General features: G+C 39.4%; 1 protein-coding gene and 2 non-coding genes across 3 annotated transcripts in view; 1 reads left to right on the top strand and 2 right to left on the bottom strand.

Annotated features, from left to right (window-relative positions):
• Window positions 1-254: 254 nt before the first annotated feature.
• LOC150083823 (clotting factor B-like) overlaps window positions 255-27,945 on the top strand; it is a 40,485-nt gene continuing 12,794 nt past the window's right edge. Inside the window, exon 1 of the mRNA XM_090375387.1 lies at window positions 255-281. Coding sequence (XP_090231513.1) covers window positions 255-281 — 27 coding nt within the window. The remainder of the gene's footprint in view (window positions 282-27,945) is intronic.
• On the bottom strand, window positions 9,654-9,724 carry TRNAE-UUC (transfer RNA glutamic acid (anticodon UUC)). The gene has a single exon. It is a non-coding gene; the product is annotated as a tRNA-Glu (tRNA).
• TRNAV-UAC (transfer RNA valine (anticodon UAC)) lies at window positions 12,346-12,418 on the bottom strand. The gene has a single exon. It is a non-coding gene; the product is annotated as a tRNA-Val (tRNA).

Genomic DNA, 27,945 nt, shown 5'->3' with positions numbered 1-27,945 from the left:
GTCAACTGATACACCCACAGTGTAAACCGCATGGAGATGGGGGAAACCCCTGCTTCTGTTTGACCTTAAACACACTTTACACACTTTACAGTTCATAAAATGTCCAGTGGTGGACGCTGAAAAATTCAACAGATTAAGAGAACTTGTTTTAAAACCTGAGACAGATCAGAGAGTCTTGTGGGAAGTTAGATTTAGATCAAAAAATAAACGTTTCTAGCTTTCTCCTGGGCCAAAATGTTCAGTTATAGCGAGCCATGTCTTCCGAGGCTAAGAAATCTGAGGTAAGGGGGAGTAGCGACGAGAAAGGCACTCAATAGCACGAGGAGAACAATAGATCAGACCATATAGAGCGTAAGTTAAACCTCTAGAAACATGTCTTGCACCTTTAAGATAAAATAGTCAAATATGGTTGTCCGTGTTTCGCATCAATTCTGGGGTATTAATCATCGCACCCTTCGTCTTTTGTACAAATTGGTGTTTGTTCCGATTTGTACCTATGGCGTTGGCGCCTGGTTTTGGTATACTAAGAAGGTTGACATTCAAGAGAAACTCTCCCCTATCCAAAGACGTATGCCCTTAATGATGAGTCGTACCTGTCGCACTGTCTCAACAGCTGCGCTCCAGGTTTTAAACGGTTGCGTAACTCTGGACCTCCAAATCGATTATCGAGATTTTTGCAATTACCTTAGCTATGGCATCTCATTAGACTTTTTAGCCTTAAATGTTAATATCCACTGCGACCCTAAAACGGAAAAAAAAAATCCTCGTTGCTGGAACCACCTGGTTCAACTCTGGAAAGATCGGTGGTTTTCTTCTTCCAAAGATATTAATAAATCTGATATAAAGTATTTATGGTGCTGGCGAACCCGTGTGATAGAAATCGGAAAAAGCTAAGTAAAGGAAGTAGTCAAAATTAAAATTAAATTTAAATATGCTAGCTACCCCACGTGTCAGAAATTTGAAACAACAAGTTAGAGAGAATAAAATAAAATTAAATTAAATTTATCTGAAATTAAATTGAATTAAAATAAAATTAGGAATGTAATTTTGGGGTGGGTATTAAACATAAGAAGTAGTACATCCCATAAAAAGTAATAAAGTAGCGGTTTGTTAAAACAAAATAGTCGCCAAACTTTGTTTATGCGAGAAAAGTGGGCTACAGCAGAAAAGGAGCATCTCGCTGTTGCGTTCGGTAAACTAATGGCTCACGAGGAATAAAAATATAGAATGGTAGGAACGCAGTAGTGTAGCGGGTTAGCCAAGAGGAGGCGAAATGAGGGAATATTTTAGGACAGCAACAGATACTCCTGTCCTCATATTACATTAACAGCCCAGAGTGCAATTTTGATGGCTGACACTTGAGAACGACATCAGGATTGTGAGATAAACGACAATAAGATCATGTATATACTGTATTTAATACTGAATAACATCTATATATATATATATATGTATTATTTTTATCCCATGTTTTCTCCCTTCTTCTTTCATCTCTTTTTTTATTGGTTTGTACTGACTTCTGTTATCTCTACAATTTTTTACTTACTTATACAGGGTGTTTCAGTTAAACGTTTCAGAACTTCTAAGAGGGGTAGGGTACATCCTGACAACTCGAAATCATATAGCAATGTGGGGTCGGAAATGCTTTCCTGAAGCGGTGTTGTACACAGAAGCACCATAAAGAAAAGAGACCGTAAGTGAGAAATCGTTTTAATAATACATGAAAAGAAGCAAAAGGTACATGGATTAAAGTAAGTGTTCGAAGTTTCTTCCACGGGTTACAATGCACGCCTCACATCTCCGACGCATGGACATCCGAACATTCTGGAATACTCCAGGCGGCGTGTCCAGACACAGCAACCGGAGGATTATGCACCTCGTATTGCTTTCGCACAGTGGTACCTTGGAAAATGTGCTACAAATCCCCTTTTTCCTGCTGAAGTGTTGTTTTCCGATGAGGCATCCTTCACAAGGGAAGGAATTTTCAACACGCATAACGACCATATCTGGGCGGTCGAGAACCCGCATGCAATACGACGTCGTGCAGCACAGATTCGATTTTCGGTCAATGTATGGGCCGGTATTATGGGAGATCACCTCATCGGACCTTACCTGTTACCGTGTCGTCTAACCGGACCTATCTACTTGATCTTTCTGCAGCAAGTATTGCCACAACTTTTGAGAGATGAACAGATTTCTGCATCGACGCAACAGACAATGTGGTTCCAACACGATGGAGCCCCTGCCCATGATAGCGGAGATGTTCGTAACTACCTGGATGTCACATTTGGTCAACAGTGGATCGGACGTGGTGGTCCCGTGCGTTGGCCTGCTCGGTCACCCGACCTATCATGTCTTGATTTTTATTTCTGGGGTCATATGAAATCGCTAGTTTATGACACCCCTGTTGACAATGCTGAGGAGCTGGTTGCAAGAATCACAGTAGCTGCCGAAGAAATTCGCCTGGAGTATTCCAGAATGTTCGGATGTCCATGCGTCGGAGATGTGAGGCGTGCATTGTAGCCCGTGGAAGAAACTTCGAACACTTACTTTAATCCATGTACCTTTTGCTTCTTTTCATGTATTATTAAAACGATTTCTCACTTACGGTCTCTTTTCTTTATGGTGCTTCTGTGTACAACACCGCTTCAGGAAAGCATTTCCGACCCCACATTGCTATATGATTTCGAGTTGTCAGGATGTACCCTACCCCTCCTAGAAGTTCTGAAACGTTTAACTGAAACACCCTGTATATGTATAAATATGGATAGGTACATAAATAGGCTTTCACTAATTTCTTTGTTTTAAAGATTCGTGACATTGTCTGACTTTTCAATGCCGTCCATCTAATAATGTTGTCACTTCAAAACGTTCTGGATTCTGTACTGAATTTGTTTTGGTTTATTATTTTTATTTATTTATTATTATTGTCTTTGGTGGCCCCTAGACATTTGTCCAAATCCACCTAATATCTCTAACTTTATTATACTTAAACAATCCTGAAAAAAAAAAGTGTTAGGTTTGTGTAAGTGTGAGTTTATGTTATACAGGACATCCATCCACCAGACAGCAGTTATCACCTAGGATAACTGTCACCTGATGCCCGTCCTTATGAACGTGGAGCTGGGCCCGAGTCTACTATACTGTCTGTGCTGACCGCACAAAACTCCCGCACCCTCTGGTAGAAGTGCTAGACCAGAGTTTTTTTGGCTTGATAGACCTAGGCTGATTTGTTATGACAGGTAACAAACTAATTTTAAAAATCTTAACTAAGCAAGATGCTTTCGGGATAGGAGTCGCAGATAGCAAACCGCCTGATTTTACTTCCCAATGAAAATGAACGCAGAAGTAATACGAAGATGGTCTTATTTCATTGAGCAATAATTATAACGGTTCCATCCAGTGAAATTCTGCAGCCATTGGATCAGTAGCATAACTACCCCTTTGGTTCACCACCACTCTCTCCTCACCCTGCTCTCTACAAACCATAGAATACCAGGAGTTAGGATCCAGGACACTCCACCCGACCCCATCCATCCTTGTGGTGCGATCCTAATGGTTCAATTGTTTCATCACTATACTAAGGGGACGTCATTACAGCTGCGGAGTGGACTAATGCAGAAGGTTTTACGAAAATACAAAGAAAGCAACGGAATCTGAATATTAAGGAAATATAAAACACACCATTCAATTATTTCTTAAATAGATTTATAAAACGTACAAGAAACAAGAATCGCTTTACATACTCAATAATGTAAGACAGATTTCTATCCAACGTAAGTACTTCTGGCTTCATGAATTGTGAAGCAGGTTGTTCAATCTCAACAAGAATGTTTCGTCTTTCTCTGTATTTCTGAGCTCATTGTCAGCAGCATCATTGAAATCTGCAGAGGATCCTGGAAGTACTTCAAAAGTTATACCCCCACCTAATAGCTTTGTCAGATAACGTTGTCGGATCAAGCTTTTCCTTACCAGAATCTGGAATATTCGTTTCAGCACCGTTTGTCTGTACAGTTTTGAAGAACATTTTTTCACTTTAGAAGGAAATTTACCCCAGTCTTCAAGTTGTTTGGAAGATTCTTCTTCTTTAACTAATAGAATAGTAGATCCGTCGTAGTTTCCCAGTTCCTCATCAGACAAATCGTACGTTCTCCCGATGTGCTGGATGTCTGTAGTCAGTAGGCATCTGTGTTACTGCCTATCCGGTAACACAGATTGGTCGCATTCCTCTGTGTGGTGTGGGCGGCACACCTCGACTCCTGCTTACGTTGGTCCGCACCTCGGTGGTCACCCAAAGTGTGCCAGGTGCTATATTTTAGGTCTTGCACATGGGGGTTTATGCCCATGGTTACTAACAGTGTTATTATCGCGAAGGCGCAAAGCAGAGGATTTCGCTGTCACAGACCGACAGGACTTCGCCGAAATTAGGTCCATTTGACTTGAGTTTCACCCGAATATCAGTTCCATCAGCGTTTTAGATTCCCAGGTAGCAAGCACAGCTTGGCATATCCGAGAGAATGGCTGCGACGCCCTCAAGGACTTAAGTGGCACGTTGTTCAAATCCATTTCTTCACTTTGTTTTAAGAGAGGTGTTCTGTAAGATTTTCGAATCTTACAAAAATAAATTTTTTTATAAAGACTTTGGAAGTTAATTTTCCTTTGGATTCTTGCCGTTAGTAGGATAATATGGTAATGTCCGCAGTTTCAATAACAAGAATTATCCAGTAAGAATTATAAAATTAGTGGGTAGTAGTAATGAAAAACAGAGCCATTAGCATAACTTCCATTGTAAGCAGGGAATAGACGGTAAATACTACGGCAAAAGCAGCAAGTGGTTTTGCGAAACAAACAAGTTAATGTTTATGCAAGGTCAATATAGTAGGGGCAATTTACTTCAGTCGCTAGACCGGAAGTCGGTTCTTAAACGCACACACAAGTTTCCAAATATAGATGCTGTGGTCACTAATGTCACTTTTGTGGTTTTAGAACGCTATGGAGACAAGGCGTTATACGAGAGGGATAATGTTGTTTTTTTTGGCACACCGGATGGCCGCAGATCCAGCAGGTTGAAATAGGGGTGTATTGATCACGTGCTACTGGACCAGCGGAATAAGGGGTTTTCCAACAAATGGAATGAGATAGAATCCGAAAGTAAATGTAAGATTGGTAGAAAGTCACTGGGAAATGGGCGTGGCGAAATCGGCAGTAAGAGGGGAAAAAAAAGGCAGTGAACGAGTTGCAAGACACGCTAAGTTGAGATTTTGGCGGTGTGAATGAAAATGGTTTAGGAAGGAGATAGTTTAGATTTTGGTCGGTGCGAGGGAATGGGTTAGTAGTCGAGAAAGTCAGAGTTCTTTTTTTTTTTGAGTTATTTGGAACATAGTCAATGTTGGCTCTTTGGATCGTCTTGGAGTTGGGAAGAAATATGTGAAAGACAAACGAGTCTCTCACAAAGAAAAAGGTGAAATCAAATCTGCCGAAAAAAAAGGCCAAGATTCCTGAAATCTTGGAAAGCAAAGTGCTGGAATCGGAACTCCGACCGACATGATAGTAGCCATTCCGAAACAGGAGAAGTGCATCAAGCGGGCTGAATAAAATGGAGCCGAAACCTACCTGGCAGCACTACTACCAGTGTGTGTAAAGTGTAAAGTGTATTGATGTCTAACGGTACCAGGGGTTTCCCCCATCTCCGCGTTGCTTTCATTGTAGGTGTACCAGTTCACTGGGAAGGCCAGAGATTTAAAAGTGTGTGGATTTTGTATATGTGTGGTGTTGTGTATCGTTGTTCATCTGGCCGTTTAGCCGCTGGACCCCTACTGAGGGCCAACGTTGTCCACACTTGGCCTCGTGGAGGCAGACCAGGTACACAGAATGAAGTTTTACTCTGGCAGGCCCTGCCACCTAGTTTCCTGAGATTTCAGTGACTAGGGCCTAAAAAGAAAAAAAAATACTCGGTAGGGGTGAGCTCTGGAATTAGAAAAGCCAATTGAGGTGTATGCGGTTTAATTTGGGCGAAGTTAAGTTTTTGCAGTTTGTGTGGGGTTATACGCTGGCGTATTAGGCAGAGTAGGGGGGAGACTGAAGGCTGGGGGGAAAAGACAGAAGTATGGGGACGATAGAGAAGGCGACGCCAGGATTTTCAGTGAGGCAGACCCAAGCCCCACCAGGAGAAGAATCAGGGTTGGCAGGGGTGGAGAGGAGACAAGACTGCCTCCTCCTCCCCACCAGGGGAAAGGGAGTAAAGGTACCAGGCAAGGGAGCCCGGTACAGATCGCCATCAGGCATTGACAGTTGTGAGCACGTGGGTGTCCAAGCGATCTGAACTGGATCTCCTTTTTTTTTTTTTCAATGTAGGAGTCAGATCTCAGTTGCAGGGTCATACATGAATCAAGTCCTGTGTCAGGTTGTCTCTGGTTCAGACGTAGGTCTTCCTGGTTGTCAGTTCCCTCGTGAACAAGGCTAAATGATGGTCATGTTCGTAGTTGTGGGTACAGTTTTCTTGTGTATTCCGGTTTTCTCTAGTCCTGGTTTTGGGATTCATCATCAGCATCTGGGTGCTGTGCATGGTGGTTTGCTATAAGTGCTCGCCTTCTAGCAAAGAGTTTCTGTGCAAAAATGGTAAGGGCTTTGTATTCTTGTTCCGAGTCGAGAAGATGCTGTTCCATGTTCTGCGGGAAGTAGGTGATAGCAGTGGTGAGCCTGCATCGCAGGTCCTCATACTGGTCGCAGTCATACATGAGATGTTTCCTCGTGGCCACAGAGGCAACGGGGATCCTCAGTGATTCGGAAGCTAGATAGTTTTGCATTAAATGGCCCGTGCCGTGTGAGCAGAAAGGTGACGTGGAGCCCTGGTTGGAACCAACTCGGGAGTTTTGGAAAGACTCTGTTTACGCTAGGGAGTAACTTCTTGGTGATTTCCCCTTTAGTGGATTTCCCCTTTAGTTTCCCCTACTACCAGTGCCTAATTCTTTAAGAATAGTAAGACGCCGCCCCAGATAGTGAAATAAGCTGTACCTGATAGGAAGGGTGAAAGATGACGCTCCGCCGAGTTCTACAAGTAAGTCGCTAGTTTGTAGTACACAGTACCTTCACACACACCAAGAACTGTAGAAACCTAGTAAATTGGTCAGCAGGACCTTAGAAATACCTAATGGTAAAGATAGTTTAGGGAAGAATCAGGAAGGAAGAACATTAAAAAGGGGGAAATTTATTAGATATAAGATATTTAGAATGTTGGATATATGATAATGTAGAAAGGAATGGATGGAATTGATATTTCTTATTATTGGTATTTAAATGAAGCAGTAGAAAGTATATGTAGAAAGGAATGGATGGAACTGATATTTCTTGTTTAATTGATGCGGTATTAAGTATATGTAGGGAGGAAGGAAATGGAATTGATAATTCTTGTGAATAGTATTTAATTGATGCAGTATTAAGTATATGTAGGGAGGAATGGAATGGAATTGATATTTCTTGTTAATAATATTTAATTGGTGAAGTGCTAAATATATGTAGAAAGGAATAGAATGGAATTGATGGTTCTTATTATTGGTAATTAAATGAAGCAGTATTAAGTATATGTAGAAAGGAATGGATGGAATTGATAATTCTTGTTGATAGTATTTAATTGAGGCAGTATTAAGTATATGTAGAAAGGAATAGCATGGAATTGATGTTTCTTGTTAATGGAATTTAACTGTTGCAGTATTAAACGAATGTAGGAGGGGATAGAATGGAATTGAGATTTTTACTAATGGTATTTAATTGATGCAGCACTAAGTATATGTAGAAAGGAATGTAATGGAATTGATATTTCTTGTTTAACTGATGCAGTATTAAACATGAAGAAAGGGATAGAATGGAATTGATATTGTTTCACTAATGGTATTTAATTGATGCAGTATTAAGTATTTCTAGAAAAGGAAGGGATTAATGTTAGCTTGTTAATGATTTTTACTGATGTATGTGTATGATGCTTATATACACATGTAGGTGAGACCAAATCATGTTGTCGTATGTATGAATTCAATTATTATTTGGTTTTAATTATGCTCATGTAAATATGTCTAATAAACTGATTTTTTTATATACAACCTTTGTGTGTTTTTTTGTTGTTCTGAGTACAAAGGGAACTAAACACATTAAGGAGATTTTCCCCTTGAACTTAGAATTTTTTGTGAAGCAATAGTCAGATGCGCAAGTGAGGAGATATTATAACGGGGAGTTGTTTAAATAAAGGATAGATAAATAATATAAATATAATCAATTTTTCACCCCCTCCACACTTCATTGTTTTCTTGTTCTACCTTCGATATTGCATATTCTATTCCAAATTAGTTCTTATCTCTCTTCCTTTTCAAAATTTAGCATTTTCTTATAGTTTTATTTATGTCTTGTTCCCCCCCCCCACTCTTCGCCTTAGTAAATATTAATGTTATTGATATTCAATTCCTTAAGGTGGTTTTCCTTTGTATATGTAGATTCCGCACTGAGCTCAGTTAGTTCTCCTGACGTGGTTCTCATTAGTCCTCATCACATTTCTAGCTTGATATTAATATTTTTATATATTTTTATGCATTTTCTGCGAATAATGGAGACTTGCTCACATCGAAAGATGGCAAGCGTGCATCACTTGCTAGACGTGCAATCGATTTTGTTTTTAGTTCCTAAATTCATCCCTAACGGGGGTCCATATTTCGATTCATCCGGTATTTGCTAATTAGTTTCATTTCTTTAATGCCTGTTCTTGTCTGATCAGAATATTTTATTTATTTTGCATATCAGGGTTATAATTGTCTTGTTAGGCAATACAATAATAACTCTAGCACAAAAAATCACACAAGTAGATTAAACCTCTAGCACGTGCCATTAGAGGGCCAGGGCCAATTCAAACTGGATTAAATTGACTCTCTATCGGGAGATTCTTTCCTAGGTTTTGTGATTGGTTTAAATTGGAATACTCCAATTTAATCAATCACATCCTGGACAAGAATGATTCAATGAAAAAAATATTTAGAGGTGTGGTGGTTATTTGTATTACACGGAGAAGGTTTGAGGTTCGAGCCTCATAAGTATAATTCTTTATTATTCTATTTTTTGTCTTTGACAGTAAATAGTTCGATCCATTCGACCCCCACAGCGTCTCGAAAATAAATAATCGATAGGAGCTGATTCAATACATGATCTTGATATACAAATTTGTATGATGATGCGAATACATGATATGATAATCTTATATCTGTTTTGAAATCCTGTTTGGCCTTTGTTCTTCAAGGGACAGAAAAATTCCCGGTCTCTACGAAAATGCACCAAAACAGAAACTCACTTCTTGTCTTGATCAAAAAAACTTCTCTCAAACAGTGCTGGAGGGGTGAGCAACTCATATTTGTGTCTTACATTCCTATTTCACGCTCTGTTTTTCAGAATAAAAGGAACATTCCCGATCTCTAGAAAAACCTACCTTAAAAATACTCTAGACATACCTTTACTTCTTGTCTTCATCAGTTTTAAAATGCTTCTTTTAAATATTTCATGGTTAATTTAAAATTGGTTACGACCCATTCATAAATAACCCAAAAAACTATTTTCTTGGAGGAACTGAAATTTGGCGCAGTTCAATAAAAAAACAAGAATATTTCACGTATACTAACTGCACTCGCCAGGGATCGAACCTGGGACCTTCCGCGGAAAGCGGATGTGATAACCACTACACCACAAGTGCACGGCCGTGCATATCCTGCTACTAACAACTAAGTTCATAGGATCAATAATTCACTGACGCAGATCGACATGAAATGAAACACGAGAAAGGTAACTGTATTGAGCAATGATCGCTCATAGAATACTGTTTAAATTGCTTCTGCTGTAATTTGATTTTTTGGTTCGAACCCTAGAACTTCGCGCGTTATGATACGTCGAATGCGCAATCCGAGGGGCAGAAATCTTCAAACAAGAAACTGAGGAGTAATTGAGCTGTTTCAGTTTAAGTTTAAACTTACAAAAGCAAAAACAAAAACTTGGTCAATGAACCATGGTCAATGAACCATGACCTGAAATTTATATAAGTATAGTATTTTATGTAATGTGGCTATTCGTTTGTGAAGAAGCAGAACGGTGTAAAACAGCCACCAGAAATGATCACCTCAAAAGCCTACCCGGTGCTCTTCAATACCACGAAGAAGTGGACCACAATAAAGATCGAACAGTGGCGGGCCTCGACATCTTGTAGTGATTGTCCAAAATCAGATTGGAGTCATTTTGAGCATTCAGCAAGGCTAATCGATACCACCGATCCCGTAGCCGGGAACCCCAAATCCTAGAGCCAGCAAAATCCAGCGTCTAGCACAAATCTAAATGCCTGCAAAAAATAATAAAAATAAAATATAAATGAAAAGAAGAGTAAGGGGAGGGAAAGAGAACAACAGAGAAAATGAAGGTAGTCCAATAAGGAGAAGGCCTGTATTACAATGAGAGTCGCTACAGATGAAGTTGTTATTGGAGGGCAACTGTTGAAGACCCGTCGTGCAAAATCTTGTAGCCTAGCAAATGTGTCCTGTTTGGCAATGAGGTATTTTGTTATTTGGTGAGGAAAAGTTATGGATTTTATAAGTAAATTCTGCCTACTTTTCCTTCTGCACTGGACCATCTATTCATTGATTACTTAGTACAGACGAACATTTTGATTTTTTTCTGTCTTAGGATCTGCAGATGACCATAAGTGATTGGAGAAAAGCTATAAAGATAGCCCTGTTTCATATAGTATGAAAATCCTTAATAAATTATGAGCAGGTCGAGAGGTAGGAGTCTAGCAAAGACTTGAAAAGAGCAGGTGGGATCAGTTGTGCAATTTATTAATAGAACAGGACAAAAGCATGCAATTTCAAGTTTTGCTTGAATGGTTCAATACACAGAGAGGTTAAATGGAATCCAGAAAGAAAAGGCCTTTGGGATTGCAGTTACGTTGTATATACCAAATTTTAAGCGTATTTTTCATGCGCAGGTCACTAGTCATTATCCGTTTGTTTCGTATTTGCAATGTTGTGTCCAGGTGTGGAGGCCCCACGACGAAAGACAGAACTCGTTGAAAGAGTTCAGAGAAGAGCAACCACGATGGCGATAGGGTAGTAATCGATGTCCATGTGAAGAAAAGATTACAAGGTGCAGACTTCCAATTAAAACTCGGCAAATGGGTATCTTGGTTGGGGGGGGGGGCTGTTAGAAGTACATAAAAGAATCTGCAAAAAGAATGCGGAGGGTAAGTTTTCAATTGAAGAAGAGAGAGAGAGAGAGAGAGAGAAGGACTGGAGAGTAAGATACAAAATTTTGGAGAGAAAGAGAAAACCTGATCTCGTGAACTTTACTTTTGGGCAGATGTAGGTCACCATGCAAATAAATGGCAAGTATCTTCATTCAACTTTGGTACCTGAATGGTATTTCAATAACCTGTTAGCATCTTTTTAGAACTGCTTGTTGCTCTTTGCGTCAAATTTTTATACGCCGTGTGTTGTAGTTTAATTTTCTTTCCATATTTTGGTTTTTATCGTTTTGGAATAAAGGGTTGGTATTCTTGAAACAAAAAAAAAAAAAAAATTGGATGGGTCATTTGGTGATTCAAGTTTATTCCTTGTATTTGTTTTTACTCTATCTTGGATATGAAACTACATCTAACCAACGTTCGCTTCTATCCTACTTGGGTGCGTCCTTCACCATAAACACGAGAACAACTTGGGCTTCATTATCGCTCTGTTTGTGGGATAAAATTAATTCTCCCAGGAAAGGACACCCACGTGACAAAACCTCATGCTAGAAAAAAATCTAGTTATTAGATCTGAATTATATCATTATTATGTCTGATCTGAATTTTTGACTTGGATCCCTGGCAAGTGCAATTGCTACTGTTATCACTCTCTCTCTCTCTCTCTCTCTCTCTGAGTACTGTTGAAAATAAACAATTCTGCAGCGAGATTTCGACCTTCTGCCCGCTTCGTTTTCCTCTTCAATTCTCGTCGTCCATCCCCTCAGCAGTTCCAAAATGAACTACTACAGAGAACCTCAAAGGGGGTTTTGCAAGTTTTAATTGTGTTTCGCATTCCCCTGTTGCCTTAATTTTACAAGAAATAGAAAAATCTCCGGTGTCAAAAAAAAAAAAAAAAAAAAACTATCCCAAGAGAAATAAGTTCTTGTCTCGATCAGTGTTGAAACAATTCTTTATTATTTATCTTGGTTAATGTTAAATCTGACATCACCCATTCACAAATAAGCCAAAATTTTTCTCTTGAAAGAGAGGAAATGTATCGAAATTTGACAGATAAAAAGCACGAAAGAAATATTATCCAACGTTTCTGTACTTGCCAGGTATTGAACCTGGGACCTTCCGCGTGTAAAGCGGATGTGATAACCACTACACCACAAGTACACATGCAGTTCTTTCCAATTAACAGCAATTTGCATTGCACGGCCATTTCTGGTGATCCGCGTGTTAACAAATTTCACATAAATTCACAATTCTATATATGCAGGGTTTTGCGTTTACCCATCATATTTCTTATCTTTTTTCTTCATCTTCATCACTGGTCAAACCTAAGGTTGGTTCAGGTGCATCAAAGCCTGCTATCTTTTTCTGTCTTCCCAGGTCTTGTCTTGACTTCTGTCATTCTGTCCCACTCAATTCCCTTTGTTTCCACATCTTCTCTAATCTGATGTCGCCATCTCTTCCTGGGTCTTCCTCTCGGTCTCTTCTTGTCCATTTTCATTTCAAACAAGGTAATCTCTCCAAGCTCGTTCTCTTCATGTGTCCAAACCATCGCAAACACGATGTAATCACTCCCTCACCCTTTCTGTTCCCTCTTTGTTATGTTTTATCTGCCAATCTCTTGCATATTTTCCCTCTTTCGCACTACAAGAGACACTGCCATTAAACACGAGCGAATTTCCTCTCTCGTGGAAAGTAAAGTGGGGTTAATAATAATATTAAATCTGATAATAGCAATAATAATAATAGCAATAAGAGCTTAATTGAGGTACTCACCTCAATTTATCTGCTTAGTTGCATGGTATTGAAGTGGAAATGAAGTTTAAAATAAGTTAAAATAAATAAAGACCGAATTGTTAAGCACTTGTAATTAAAATTTGCTCAAGAAAGAAGAAGCCTACTACCTCGTCCCTGGCTGTCATTTATAAAATATTAATATTAGTATTAGTATTAGTATTAGTAACGGCCGTATGGTGCAAGAAAGCCTATGGCTTATGCTGCACCAGCCAAAAAAAAAAAAAAAAAAAAAATCCGAACAAAACAATGATAAAAACAAAAATTAAATAAATAAATAATAATAATTAATAAATAAATAAAAATAATAAAATGAAATTAAAAATTAAATAAAAAGGAAATTAATCCTATCATCCTATGCGCTTCCCTTACCCGAAAGTACTATCCAGATGACCTTTGAATTCCCAAACTGTCGGCCTCTACCACCCATGAAGGCAACTTATTCCAGTAATTTATAACTCGCTGGCTAAAATAAAACTTCCTGCAGTCCAATCTAAACATTTCCCCGCGTAACTTGAATTTATGTCCCCTAGTTCTAGCATCATTTATAATCTTGAAAATTTTGTCCTCATTCATTTTACTGATGCCTCTCAGAGCCTTAAACACCTCAATCAAATCTCCTCTAAGGTGTCTAGTTTCCAAACTCTGCAACCCACATATTCGAAGTCTTTCTTCATAAGGACGCCCTTTTGCCGATCTCACCAGGCGAGTTACCCTTCTTTGCACCCTTTCAAGAAGCTCGATGTCTTTCTTTAGGTGCGGTCTCCATACTTGAACACAGTATTCCAAGTGTGGTCTAACATAGGCCTTATATAATGGGATTATCACGTCCCTATCTCTACTTGCAAAAGTTCGATAGATCATCGATAGGACACCATGGGCCTTCCTTGCAACCTGTTTACAATGCTCAGAGAATTTCATGTCTGACCGTATCGTAACACCCAAGTCCCTTTCCTCCAGTACTGGGTTTAGTTGAACTCCACCAAGTGAATAAGTTATTTTGGGATTACTGTTTCCCAGGTGTAATACCTTACACTTTGTTGGATTAAAGCACAGCTGCCATTTTTCTGACCATTCTTGAAGTCTATCTAGGTCTTTCTGAAGAAGCTCAGCTTGACAGTGATCATTAACTACTCTACCAATTTTAACATCATCTGCAAATTTAGACATCACGCCCTCTATCCCTTCATCAATGTCGTTTATGAAAATTAAAAACAACAGTGGTCCTAATACTGATCCTTGGGGAACCCCACTTCTTACATCAACCCAATCTGAGGAATAGCCATTTATCACAACCCTCTGCCTCCTGCCCTGAAGCCATCCTTCTATCCATCTAAGGATTTTCCCAGTGATTCCAACCTGTTCCAGCTTATAAAGCAACCGCTCATGTGGGACTGAGTCAAAAGCTTTGCTGAAATCTAAATAAACAATGTCGAAATTATTCCCTAAATCCAACTCGTGAGTGACCCTTTCGAAATAGCGAACCAGATTTGTTAAACATGATTTTCCCTTTACAAAACCATACTGAGTATCCTTGAGAATTTCAATTCTATCCAAATGATCCTGAATTCCACCCTTGATCAATGCCTCCATGATTTTCCCTACTACTGAAGTCAGACTGACAGGTCGATAATTTCCAACTTCACTTTTAGAGCCACCCTTATGTATGGGAGATACATTTGCACTTTTCCAATCCAAGGGAATCTCCCCAGAGTCTAGTGATGCTCGCATAACCAGCCTCAGTGGTTCAATGCACTCGCTTGCCGCCTCTCTCAAGATTATAGGGTATATTCCATCAACTCCAGGAGCCTTACTAGTCTGTAGGCTCGAAAGTTTTTTCATTAAATAATCTTGGGAAATTTCAATATCATTAATTACATATTTTTTAACTTCGCTCCCACAATTTCCCATTGCCACAAAAGGCTTTTCATTTGTAAATATCGATGCAAAATAACTGTTGAGTTCATCTGCAACGGCAGCTGGTGTATTTATTACTATTCCCTTTCCCTTACGTAAAGGTCCGATCTGGTTTGTCCTGCTCTTCTTGGCATTTATATATGTGAAGAATTCTTTATCCCCCCTCTTTGCTCTGTTTGCTAGTGATTTCTCATAAACTGCCTTTGCCTGTCGAACCTTTTCTGTGGCTCTATTACACACCACCTTGTAGCTGTTATAGGCTTCAGTACTTTTTATTGCTCTGTAACGTTTCCATGCCACCTTTTTCTGCTCAAGTAATGTGGCAACTTCACTATTCATCCAACTTGGAACCCTTCTCGTGGAGTATTTTTTTAATGGTATATACGCATTCAAGGCATCTGTGATTAATGTTTTAAAAGCGTACCACAGTTCAATTGTATTCATTCTCTGCGCGATATCTACCCAGTTAATAGAGGCCATGTAGTACCTTAAGGCATCGTAATTTCCTTTTCTGAAATTAAAACCCATTCCTTTGCCTTTTACTTCTGCTACCTCTCTCGTCATCATCCACCGTAGAACTCCGTGATCACTTCCTGCTACTGGTTCCTCTACTGTCAGCCCTGTTATGTCATCTGATTCATGTGTGATGATGAGGTCTAGGATATTCTTTTCTCTAGTACTTTCCCTGACATGTTGATACAAATAACAGTCATCTAGTTGATTTAAAAATTTTGTTCCCCCTGTCGAGTTTCCTTCCCATTTACTCCAATCAATTAGAGGCAAATTGAAATCACCCATAATAAGGCATTGACGCTTACTTGCCCATTCCATTTGCATGTAGAGGCTTTTGTCATAGTCTTCACAATCACCTGGTCTGTAGATTACGCCTACTCGCATTGTACCTTTGTTTCCAACTATCTCACACCATACAGACTCTATACTAGCATGTGAAATGTCTGAATCTGGGAAAGCTATCGTCGCACTCAGGCTGCTTCTGATAAGAAGCATTACCCCACCACCCCTTCTATCTACTCTATCCTTCCTAAATACATTATACAAGCCGTACTGAAACTCATCATCCCCAATTTCCGGGTGGCACCACGTCTCCGTAAGCCCTGTTATGTCCGCGTTACTTGTTTTAACCAGCAGTTCGAATTCGCTCATTTTATTGACGACACTTCTAACGTTACTGTATAAACAATTAAGATTTACTGTTCTTGTATATTTAACAACCCTAACACAACCCTTGAAGTTTTTTAGGCTCTCTTCCCTGATATTAGCTACCTGCTCACGTGAAACGTCTTTGCCCCCAGAACATCTAGTTAATACGTCCAGTTGGGGTAACAGATAAGAACTCTTAAGGTATGTGCAAGAGTTACATTGACCAATATTATCAGATAAACGCGTGTCAGTATTACCCACATCCCCCCTAACTAGCAGTTTCCCTGAGCCTTTAAGGTATCCTCAATAATACTGGCAAAAACTTTTGCACCACCTTTGTTTAAGTGTATCCCGTCTCTACAAAACAAATTCCTTCTACCTACAAGTGTGGGCCATGCTGATAGAAATTTACCCCCTAAAGCCTTGCAGATTCCTTCAAGTCTTGAGTTAATCCACAAGGCTCTTAACATATAATCCCTCCTATCGTGTCTGGGCAGAATTGCAGACACATAGACATTATGGCCTAGCTCGCGACATTTCCTCAGCATGGTCCTGTATTTTTCCAACAAATCGTCAGATCGTGTACGTTTAATATCGTTTGTCCCCACATGAATAATAATATTTTCTTTACCCCCTTTAAAATCCGACAGTCTGTTGGTGACATCATCAATAGTTGCTCCCGGCAGACATACCCTGGTTCTGCTCCACCTATCTTTATTACAAAAAATATTCCCCGTTTCCCTGACAATGGAGTCTCCTAATAAAACAATGTCCTTTCTAACCAGGGTAGTTTGCACTTGGTTTTTCTGTTTTGAGGCTCGAATATGTATGATATCATCTGATTTGTGAGTAATGGTGGGGGGTTTAGAATATTCTTACCCTTAATATTTTCTATAATATGCTGAATACAGTGAATAATCATCTAGTTTATTTAAAAATTTGGTTCTTCCTTGGTGAGTTTCCCTCCCACTTATACGAATCAATTAGGAGCTGACTGAAGTCACCCATAGGAAGACATTCAAACTTGCTTAACCATTCCATTTGGTTCTAGAGGCTTTTACCAGTCATAGTCTGTAGTTCAATCTCACTCATACCTTTGCTTCCAACTAACTCACAACATGTAGTTTGTATGCTGGTGGCATAACTTCTGAACTTAGAAAAAGTCAGGAGAAAAAGCCAGTCAGCAAAATTCTTTTCGTGTTCAGGCTGCTCTTGATAAGAAGCATGACTTCACCACGTTTCTGTCTTCCTTATTCTTCTTAAATGGACTTTACGTACCATAGTGATATTCATCCCCAACTTTCAGGTGGCACTACATTTCTGTTATGGAAGAAGCATTAGGCATTACTTGTCCTATTATAATGACATAATTGCACAACTAATGCACTATTATATTTCAACTCCTGGTTGGGACAAAATTAGTTTTCCTAACCAGGAGTTCGAATTCACCTGTTTTATTGGCAGCACTCCTGACATTATTATACAATTAGGGCTAAGTATTCGTGTTTTACTGTCCTGATACATCCCTTGAAGTTAAGGCTAAGTATTCTTCTTCTATAGTTTGCTTCTCCCCCCCACCATACTTGTTTCTCTAGCTTTTATCTTCCCACCGATTTTAAATGTCCCTACCCTCAGATTAGGACCAGACCAGAAAAGGCACCCTGAGGACCATCAATTAGAGGTACGTATGGAGGACTTATTGGCTCTATTATGATAATCAGAAATTGTCTCAAGGTAATTCCCTTCTTCAGGATTATGGTTTCAGGAATAACTCAGAAGTAGTATTTGTTAAAAGGTTGAAGTCGAAGTAGATGTTTTGATAAGCGCTACTAGAAGCAGTTGTATAAAGCTGTAATTGATGATATAAAGTTGTAATAAAGTTGTAAATGATCTTTATGATTTTAATTTTTATTTCTCAGAAAATATTTAAGGTACAGTAAATACAAACTGTTTTGAAGGATAACCCAGAAAAGCATTAAGAAAAATTATTGAAGTTCACTGTGAACACCGGTGTACATGAACTTGGTGAATTTTTTATTAACTGGTCTTTTCTGCACTTCATATTTTGGTTAGCATTATGCATTCATTGGTTAATTTGGTTAAAATACAAAAATATTCTATCCTTATTCTGATATATTAAAATATCATGAATTATATTATAAATTTATAATATAATTTTCTATAAACACTTCTAAAAAACTTGGTTTTCTCTTTTGCCCTCGACATTAATTTTCTTCCAAACAGCTGTTCACTCTGTACAAATCGCAAATCCGCCCTGCCAGGGAATATTGTTCCCACATCCGGGATGGTGCCCCCAAAACCTCTCTCAGGCTTCTAGATTTCATTCAGAAGAGTACAGTTAGTTAATAACTCATCTCCGAGTCTCTCCATTTTCTGTCTCATGGATGTTCAGTTTCTGCTACATTCCTTTTCTACAGATACTTCCATGGGCACTGTTCTTCTCAATTGGCTTCTATAATTCCCGCTCTCTGTTTTTAAACAGTCCGATTCAAGTCCATATGGACAGTACTTAGTACTGTGCATATGGACGTGAATTGCTGAAGATGCTAATTTTCAGGAAATATATGTGAAGGAAAGTTATTTCAAAAGAACAAAAGTAGAGGAGATAAAGGAGGAAGAGGGCAAGTTGATTTGTGAGTTTGGAGTTGAACAATGAATGGATTTTGACTAGTTCAGGCATATGTTCAGAATGGTTTGTAAGGGACATAGGTGCCAATTCAGAACAGTGCCCATGGAAATGTCTAGAAAAGCATGCAGTAGACACTAAACATCTGCGTGACAAAATGGAGAGAAAGTTTGTGGGGGGGTCGTCGTCATTATTTAGACTGCTATCTTTTAGATAGCAGTCTAAATAATGTGACGAATCACAGATATTGGAAAAATATTCCATAATAGGGAGGATTTCAGAATTGTAAAAGTGAATAGCTAGTAAGTAATGAAAAAAAAAGAAAAGAAAAACTCAGTTTTTTTGATGCAGCAGAAGAAATTTTTGTGGTGTGCTTTTAACCAAACAGAGATTACAGATCAGGGTAATCTGTGGTAGAGATATGCGATTTTCTGTATATATCTTAGATATCATCGATGATAAATGTGGTCTGAGTTATTTCTCACAGCAGGCAGTGAGAAATAACTCAGATTTTAGAGGGATTACAGTTGTTTTCTTCACCCCATTGAAGAATTACTTTCAGATTAACATTTACAGGGTTTCTCAAACTGGAAGGTGGAATGTATTGTGCTTCTTCAAAGTCAGTGGAAGGTGGTGAAGAAGGAGATCATTAATATACAAGAGGAAACGATGGGAGAAAAAATGAATCTTGTAAATAGCAGCATTAGTAGAACAGTGAGAAGAACAGAACCATCTACCATCATCTTCAGGGAGTGGTCAGAGAGAAAACTGGATGTCCAATTGAAAAAAAAAAAAACAACCATAAGATGGAAGTTTATACGTTGCCTCATATTTTTTAAATTATTTAAAAATATTTTAAATATTTCATGATCGAATATCTCTACTTAGGTAATTATATAGGCAACCATATTTACATCTAGTGAAACAGAAACACATAATATACTTTATATGCCATTAAACGTATTACAGCCACATCCATGAAGAAATACACGTGTTCAGTATTTAGGATATCAAATAGTATTTACACTTACTGTACAAGAAAATACACTTCTGTTTTCTTGTACACTTGTATGTGTACTGTTTTTTTTTTTAATTAGTGACATCTTTCTGTTAAATGAATAATATAAGAATTTATTTTAATAAACTGATTTATTCTTTAATAACAAATATGTGTGTGTGTGTGTGTATTTTATATAAATAGGAGAAAATAGTAAGTTATGACAATTGTGATTCTCTGACAGATTTGAGGAGAATTATTGTGTTAGATACAATCATTATATAAAAGCAGATGATGCAAGAAAGCAAGTTTATACAGCATTAGCTAAATAAACAATCCCATTTCACCCATCCATTCATTCCAAATGTTTGTCAAGTTCTGCCTTGAATTTATTTAAGCTGTGAACTTCAAAAACAACAGATGGAAGTTGTTCCAGCAATCAATCACCCGCTGACTAACGGAAAATTTTCGCACATCTGTTCTACAACTGTCCTCAATTTGAATTTATGTCCACCCAGGCAATTAGTCTGGACAAGAGGAAGAATCGCATTGAGTTCTCAAACTATTCAAGACCTTATGCACCTCAATCAGATCCCCTCGAGGGTGTCTAGTCCCCAGACACTATAATTTCCAGAGCTAAAGCCTTTCTTCGTAAGAGCAACCTTTTGTTCCACTTACCAATCTCGTTGCCCTTCTCTGTACTCATTCCAGCAGCTCTACGTCCTTCCTAAAATGAGGCCTCCAGACCTGCATACAGTACTCAAGGTGTGCACTGACCATTGCCTTATACAAGGAGATAATCACTTTTTTATCCCTGCTAGAAATATTCCTGTATATCATTGAGAAGACACCATGAGCTATTCTTGCAGACTGTCTGCACTGCTCCGAAAACTTCATATCTGACTGCACAATTATTCCCAGGTCTAAAGAAGGGGAAAATGATCTAACAGACTTTGAACGTTGCATGGTAGTAGGTGCAAGACGTGCTGGACAAAAGCATCTCTGAAACGGCAGTTCTCCTGAACTTTTCACGCACCACAGTTTCAAGCGTGTATCAAGAATGGTGCAACGAACAGAAAACATCCTCTCAACGGGACTCCTGTGGAAGAAAATCGCTTATTGATGAGAGAAGTCAGAGGAGGATGGATAGAATTGTGCAAGCAAACAGATGGGCCACGATGTTGCACATCACGTCGGAATACAACCTTGGTGCGCAGAACAAAACACATGGGCTACAACAGCCGACGGCCACATCGCGTACCTTTGTTATCAATGAAGAACAAGAAAGCACACCTCCTGTGGGCACAGCAACACCAGCACTGGACTATCGAGGATTGGAAAACAGTTGCTTGGTCTGACGAGTCGAAGTTCCTGGGGCATCATGTTGATGGAAGGCTCAGAATTTGGAGAAAACAACATGAATCCCTGGACCCGTCATGCCTAACGACTACTGTGCAAGGTGGTGGGCGGCAGTGTTATGGTGTGGGGAATATTTTCTTGGAACACTTTGGGTCCATTGATACCCATAGATTCACGTCTGAATGCCACATCGTTGGCATGCAGACGTGAAATGCAACGATGTGGCATTCACGTCTAAACCTCATTGCTGACCAAGTGCATCCGTTCATGTTGACAGTTTGTCCTTAGTCAGATGGTTACTTCCAGCAGGATAATATGCCGGCGCACAAAGCCCGAAGCACTATGGAATGGTTCGAGGAACATGACAATGACTTTTCTTTGCTGCAGTGGCCCACTCAGTCCCTGCATCTCAACCCTATCGAACATGTTTGGGACGAGCTGGAAATGGCTGTTCACTGCAGTACTACACCTCTGTCGAATCTCAAGGAACTGCGTGAAACACTCGTGTCTGAATGGTACTCCATTCCTGCACAAAGTTTTCTCATTCTCCACTACCCTGAGTTTGGAACCACACAGTTGATAAATCACTCTGCGGTTACTGCTGTCCATATGCAGTACTTTACATTTGTCAAAGTTAAAATTCAGTTGCCACCACTCGGCCCATCTGCTCAATTTTTCTAGATCCTGTTGCAGTAGTTTACTATCATTAGTGTTATTAACAACTCTTTGTATTGTCTGCAAACTTGGACATTAAACCTGACATACCTTCATCAATATCATTAATAAACCCAGAAAGCAACAAGAAGGCCAACCCGAAGTGTTGGTCCCAGTTTTGGGACAGGATGAGCAGTGTCCACTGATTTGCTCCAAGTTGTACAATAGTCTTCCATGCGCAACAGTGTCAAAAGCTTTCCTAAAATCCAAGTATATGATATCAAAATTATTTTTTACATCCAGTTCCTTTGTGACTGCATAATAGTATCCAATCAAATTGGTCGGACAATACTTTCCCTTAACAAACCCGTGCTTTGTCTGAACTATAACTGCAGTCTTGTCTAGATGTTCCTGCATTACTTCTTTAACCAGAGACCTCTTTAATTTCCCCGGAACAGAAGTTAAACTAACAGCTCTGTAATTACTTCCTTGTGTCATACTTTGATCTTCCTTTGTGAATGGGGACACATTTCCACATCTCCAGCCCATGGGGACATCCTCTGAGTCCAAAGAAGCTCTCATAATTATGGCTAAGGGTTTGCTTACTTCCTTTGCCACCTCCTTTAATATAACTGGATACATTTCATCCAACCCAGGTGCTTTTCTTATGTTCAAATAACCTCAACAATTTCTCCACTTTGCTCTCAGTTATTACAAAATCATTTAGCTCCCTGCCAGAGTTAGATAAACTTCTGGCATTCCTTTCCCTGAATATCTGCTCGTGTGAATGTACATGTGAAATACTCATTCAGTTTGACCTGAGTTGATGGTTGTGATTCTGCCCAGGTTGCTGACAAACCGAATGAGTATTTTACTTCATCTACATGCATCCGTAAGGAATTCTTTATGGAAGGGGATACCAGAAGTTTATGAAGCTCTAACATTGAGCTAAATGATTTTGGAATAACAGAGAAAAGTAGACGATAAATTGTTGAAGTTAAATTAAAGGAAGGCACCTGGGATGAAAGTAAAACAAAGGAAGGGATCTATCCGGTTATATTAAGGGGGTAGCAAAAGGAAGTAAGCAAACAAGTAGCCATAATTATCAAAGCATCATTGGATTCAGGGGAGGTCTGTACGGACTGGAGAAGTACCATTGTATCCCCAATTCAAAAACAAGGATCTAAGGGTGACACGAAAAATTACAGACTTGTTAGTTTAACTTCTGTTCCGGGGAAGATAACGGAGTCACTGGTTAAAGAAGCATTGCAGGATCATCTAGACAAGACTGCAGTAATAGTTAAGACACAGGTTTGTTAAGGGGAAGTCTTGTCTGACCAATTTGATTGGATACTATGATGTGGTCACAAAGGAACTGAATGCCTAAAATAATTTTGATATCATATACTTGGATTTCAGGAAAACTTTTGACACTGTTGCATCTGGAAGACTGCTGTATAAATTGGAGCAGAAAGTGTGAGAGTGAGCGTGAGCAGTATGAAATTAGCGATATTGATAATACAGGAGATTAGTTATTAGAAAAACATTCGAGCCATAAGGCAATTATGGCTCTCAATGGTAAATACCCAGTAATTTTCGGGAAGACTCCACAGCTACATTAAAATTAAAGACCAATGTGAATGCATTATTGCACTTGTGAGAGATTCCTTTGGACTGAAGAAATACTAATACTTCGCCAATCCACAAGCTAGAGGTGAAAGATTAGATTCATTTAGCAGGAAAATGTCCTCTTCTTTCCATCATATAGACGCTCCAGTACTGATATTTCCCGATGAATAGAGATTCTCATGAAAAGTGAAATGGAGAACTTTGTGGATGGTTCTCTTATTTTTAGTTGTGTTGACACAGGTGCATTTTCAATAGCCACACTGGCCTACTTTACCAGGAATGCTCCGAGGTACAGAATCTCCTTTGTGTAAGAAGGTTGGGATAAGAAGATATTACTTTATCCTGGCACGCAATATGTAAATAAAATCGTCTTTCTCATTGCAACAGAGCTGACATATCCATTTACCTCCCTTTAGGAAGCAGGGTGTTATAATACACCCTTTTCTGTAAATTATTTCAAATGCTTGATTTATTATTTATTTATGCCGATACATTAAAATAAATCAAGAATAAATAAGTCGAGCAATTTCAAAAAGAAGAAGAAGAAGAAGAAAAACAAAAAAGCAGACCATTCTTCCTGGGATAAGTTCTAGGAGTGTCGGGATATACCAGAACAGGGTTGTTAATTTTCCATAGGTTTTTCTTAGGAATAACTGTAATCGTACAGTTTTATTTTTACGTTTAATATCACTCAGTTGAGCAATGAGGTCGTCAGAGTTGCGCAAAAGCATTCCACCATTTTGCCAGAACGTGAGATTCTCGTAGGTGGGGATCTTTGCCAGTTTGCTTTTTATTTCGCACCAAAGTAAATTAAGCCACGAAGCACACGTGTATCGTGCCTGTAAGCATGTGCGGTTACATCATTAATGGGAAAATTTCTGTGCCTCTTGTTGGGGGGAAACCTACGGATAACTACACAAAGTATTTAAGGTGTATCACGCATTGGTGATTAAAAGTGGAATCAGCCTGGTTGCTTTTTGTGGGACGATGTCGTGAGGTAAGTGACTTAATGTAGGTGTAAGCGTGATACCTAAAAATTGTTGTCGATTCGAAATACATGCAGGGTCGAGTGTGCACCATGCAGGGCGGGCAGATCTTTGGAATTGTGGCATGGCTCATTCTAGGTGTGGTGGGGAAATGCTATGTCTGTGGAAAACGTTTCTCATCATCAGAATGAAAAGGGGACTTATGGAGATGCTAATGCATGGCGGCTTTACGTAGGTAGTCACATATAGATTTTTGAAAGGTTATTAAATTTTGAAGTCAATTTTATTTTCTAGACATCTGTCTGTGACCCACAACGACTTTCGGGTATCATTGACGTCACAAGAGGTATCCTGCAGGGGAGTGTGCTTTTCTCTGTCCTGTTCGCAGCAGTTTTGGAGCCCAAAAACCTAGCCGAAAATCATCCAAACTTTGTCTCTTACGCCGACGATCTTAAGTTCTACGTGAGCCCAGTTCATAATTATGAGATTCGTGATACCAATCAACAAGCTTGTAGGCAGATATTGAGCTTGGAAAATTATCTTGCCACAATTGGGCTGCATCTGAGCTCTTCCAAATCGGCCAACTACCGATAACCGAAAAGAGAGGTAAAAATGATATCCAAATCTTTGTTAGTGGGTATCCGGTGAAAAAGGTGATCTCCCGTATTGACCTTGGCCTCAATTGGGCTCTTGGACTCACCTTTCAGCCTCGCTTTGTCAGGATGAGGCAGAAGACGTACGCGGCTCTTTGAGCAGTGCGTCAGGAGCTCGTTGGCACATCCTGATGTGCATTACTCCTATTCCTCTATATGTCTGCACGTGTAGCACAGTGGTATCGTCACCGTCCTCCCAACACCGGGTGGAAAAGGCCCTAATATTGTGGATGAGTTAGACGGTTTCACGCTAGAAGAGAAAAGATTTTTCCTCCAAAAAACTTAACAGAACAGGTAAACCTACCAGGGAACGCTTGACTGTTATGCGTGACACAGTTTTGGCATTTTATTTATTTGTTTACGTAAATCCTAACTCTCCATCTGCTCTTGTATTAGGTTATTCCTTATAGTTTGATTGTTTCCGAGAACAAAATAGCTTGCTTTGCTATTGGGGTATTATTCACAATACAGGCAGCATATATGTGTAGTATATTGTACATGCCTTTTCTTTTTATTTTTTTTATTATTATTAAAATCAGTTTATTTCCCAAGAAATCTTGGGTCACCCCGGACGGCTCTGTGCCATATTAACGACTATACTGATTTTTCATCAAAATGTCTTTCACCGGATTTTATCCCTACCTTACACAAATGTGACAACCTAGAGATTAATTTTTTGATAGTGTCTTCCTTAACATTACTCCAAGCGATCTGCAAGGGTTCCCATAAATTTTATGAAGATGGGTAGACTTCACGGACTTGACGGTCTAGAATCTAGATCTCTTGATCTATAAAATCTAGACTCTAGATGATTCCAATAAAGCTGTATTGGGATTAAATCCGGCGATTGGGGGTGGCCACAACATAATTTGCAAAAACCTCTCTTGTTGTTTAGTTCTCAGTTCAAGAGCTGTGCTTCGGGTCATTGTTTTGATATAATAAAATTTCTTCCATAAAGTCGAAGTCTAGAGGGTATTGCATTATGTTCAAGAATGTTTTTATAGCCATGATCGCGGTGGAACGCACACCGTGCTTGATTGTAGGGCACTAAACAATGTGGAACCATTTTTTCTTCAGTTGATCTTCTCACATAAACTGTATGGTTGGATCGAAAATGTTCAAATTTGGATAATCCGTTCACAGTACGCGTTACCACTCCTCAGTTGTCCAATGGTGATGGCTCTTAGCCTACGTCAGTTTGTTTAAGACGACGTTTTACGGTAGATGCAGACAAGTGAATTTCTCAGTTCCTATTGAACTCAGCTCGGATTTCAGGTGCAATAAGTTGTCGATTGCGTTTTGAAATCAGTATTATGATCTTATCTTGTGCTATCATTGTTGCGTGCGGTCATCCTGGTCGTCCTTACTGCCATTCTCCTTGAATCGTCGAATGGCAGTTTGTACTCCTTTAAATGAACCATCTAGTTTTTTTGCCAATACTTTTCATGGAATAACTTTCTTTATACGAGGGAGGTATCAAAAAGCTCGTACCCTGACCTAGATAAAACATGAGTAGGAAGATGTCGTTTTTAATATAAGTTGTCGATATATTCAATAATTAACATGTGAAATTTCATTCCTGTAAGTGATCGTACACCAGAGGAATCTGAGGAAGAACCGCTATGGTTGACAAAGTGGAATATCGAGCAGTGATCAAGTTCCTGCATTTGCAGAGCAAGAAAGCTCAGGAAATTGACGAAGAAATGAAAGCTGTGTCATAGGATGGACAATTCTGAATTGTCCATCCTATGATACTGCAAAAAGTAGAAACTGGAATTCCAAGTAGTTCCAAACGGTCCTACAAGTGTCTTTGACGAGCCAAGAGAAGGAAGTCCATCGACTTCCAATGACACTGAGACGGTTGCAAAGGTTGAGCAGCTGGTACTGAGTGACAGACGTGTGGCAATTCATTTCATCGCAAATGCAGCGGGAATTAGTTGTGGGTCTGCCCACAGCATTTTACATGACCTCAAAAAACCTCAAACCTGAAACTATTATATCATCCATAATTTCTCTATATGCCGTATATGTGTTATGTCTGTAAATTGCGTGTGTTCTATGGTCGATTTGTCTGTTTTGCGGGACAAAAAAACCCCAGTTTTTGGGGGGAAAACTTTGCTATCGACGCCTGAAACCGACTAACTCAGCCACGGAGTGAAAAAAGCCCATTAAAGTTCCTCGTATGATCGACTGGATTACAGCCTGGGCCTTTTACACTCGGTGTGGAGATGACGGTGACGATACCACTGTGCTACACGCACAGTCATTTTACTTGACCATCTGCGCATGTCTAAGATCTCTGCACGATGGGTCCCAAGATTGCTTACGCCTTTGTCGAATGCAATGTTCTCGCCAACTGTTGGATTTGTGTAATGCGGATGTTGAAAACTTTTTTGATCGGTTGGTGACAAATGACGAATGTTGGGTGTACCAGTATGATTTGGAGACTAAAGACATGTCAAAACAGTGGAAGCACACAGCCTCCCCACCACCCAAAAAGGCAAAGACCACTCCATCCGTGAAGAAGGTGATGCTGTCCGTGTTTTGGGACAGAAAAGGGGTTATTCTGACAGATTACTTACCTCATGGGTCCAATGCAGAAATCTTTTGCAAAAGTTACGCAGTGCTTTGAAGGTGAAAGGGCATGGAATGTTAACAAAGGTGTCCGTCCTCTGTGAGACAATGTACCGGCTCACACGGCCGGTACCACCTACAATTTTATTGCCCAGTGCGGCTTCGAACTACTGCAGCATCCAACCTATTCTCCTGACCTAGTACCTTCGGATTCTTCTTGTTTCGAGAAATGAAGAAACCATTGTGTGGACGTCGCTTTGATTCGTCTCAGGAAGTCATCAATGAAGTGGAATCGAGGTTTCAGACAAAACGTGCGGAAT

This window comes from Mastigoproctus giganteus, chromosome 6 (genome assembly GCF_048544385.1).
Source record: "Mastigoproctus giganteus isolate SK-2022 chromosome 6, ASM4854438v1, whole genome shotgun sequence".
In the NCBI taxonomy this organism is placed as follows: domain Eukaryota; kingdom Metazoa; phylum Arthropoda; class Arachnida; order Uropygi; family Thelyphonidae; genus Mastigoproctus; species Mastigoproctus giganteus.
Note: the sequence above shows the minus strand (reverse complement) of the source record. Positions and strands in the feature narration are given on the sequence as shown.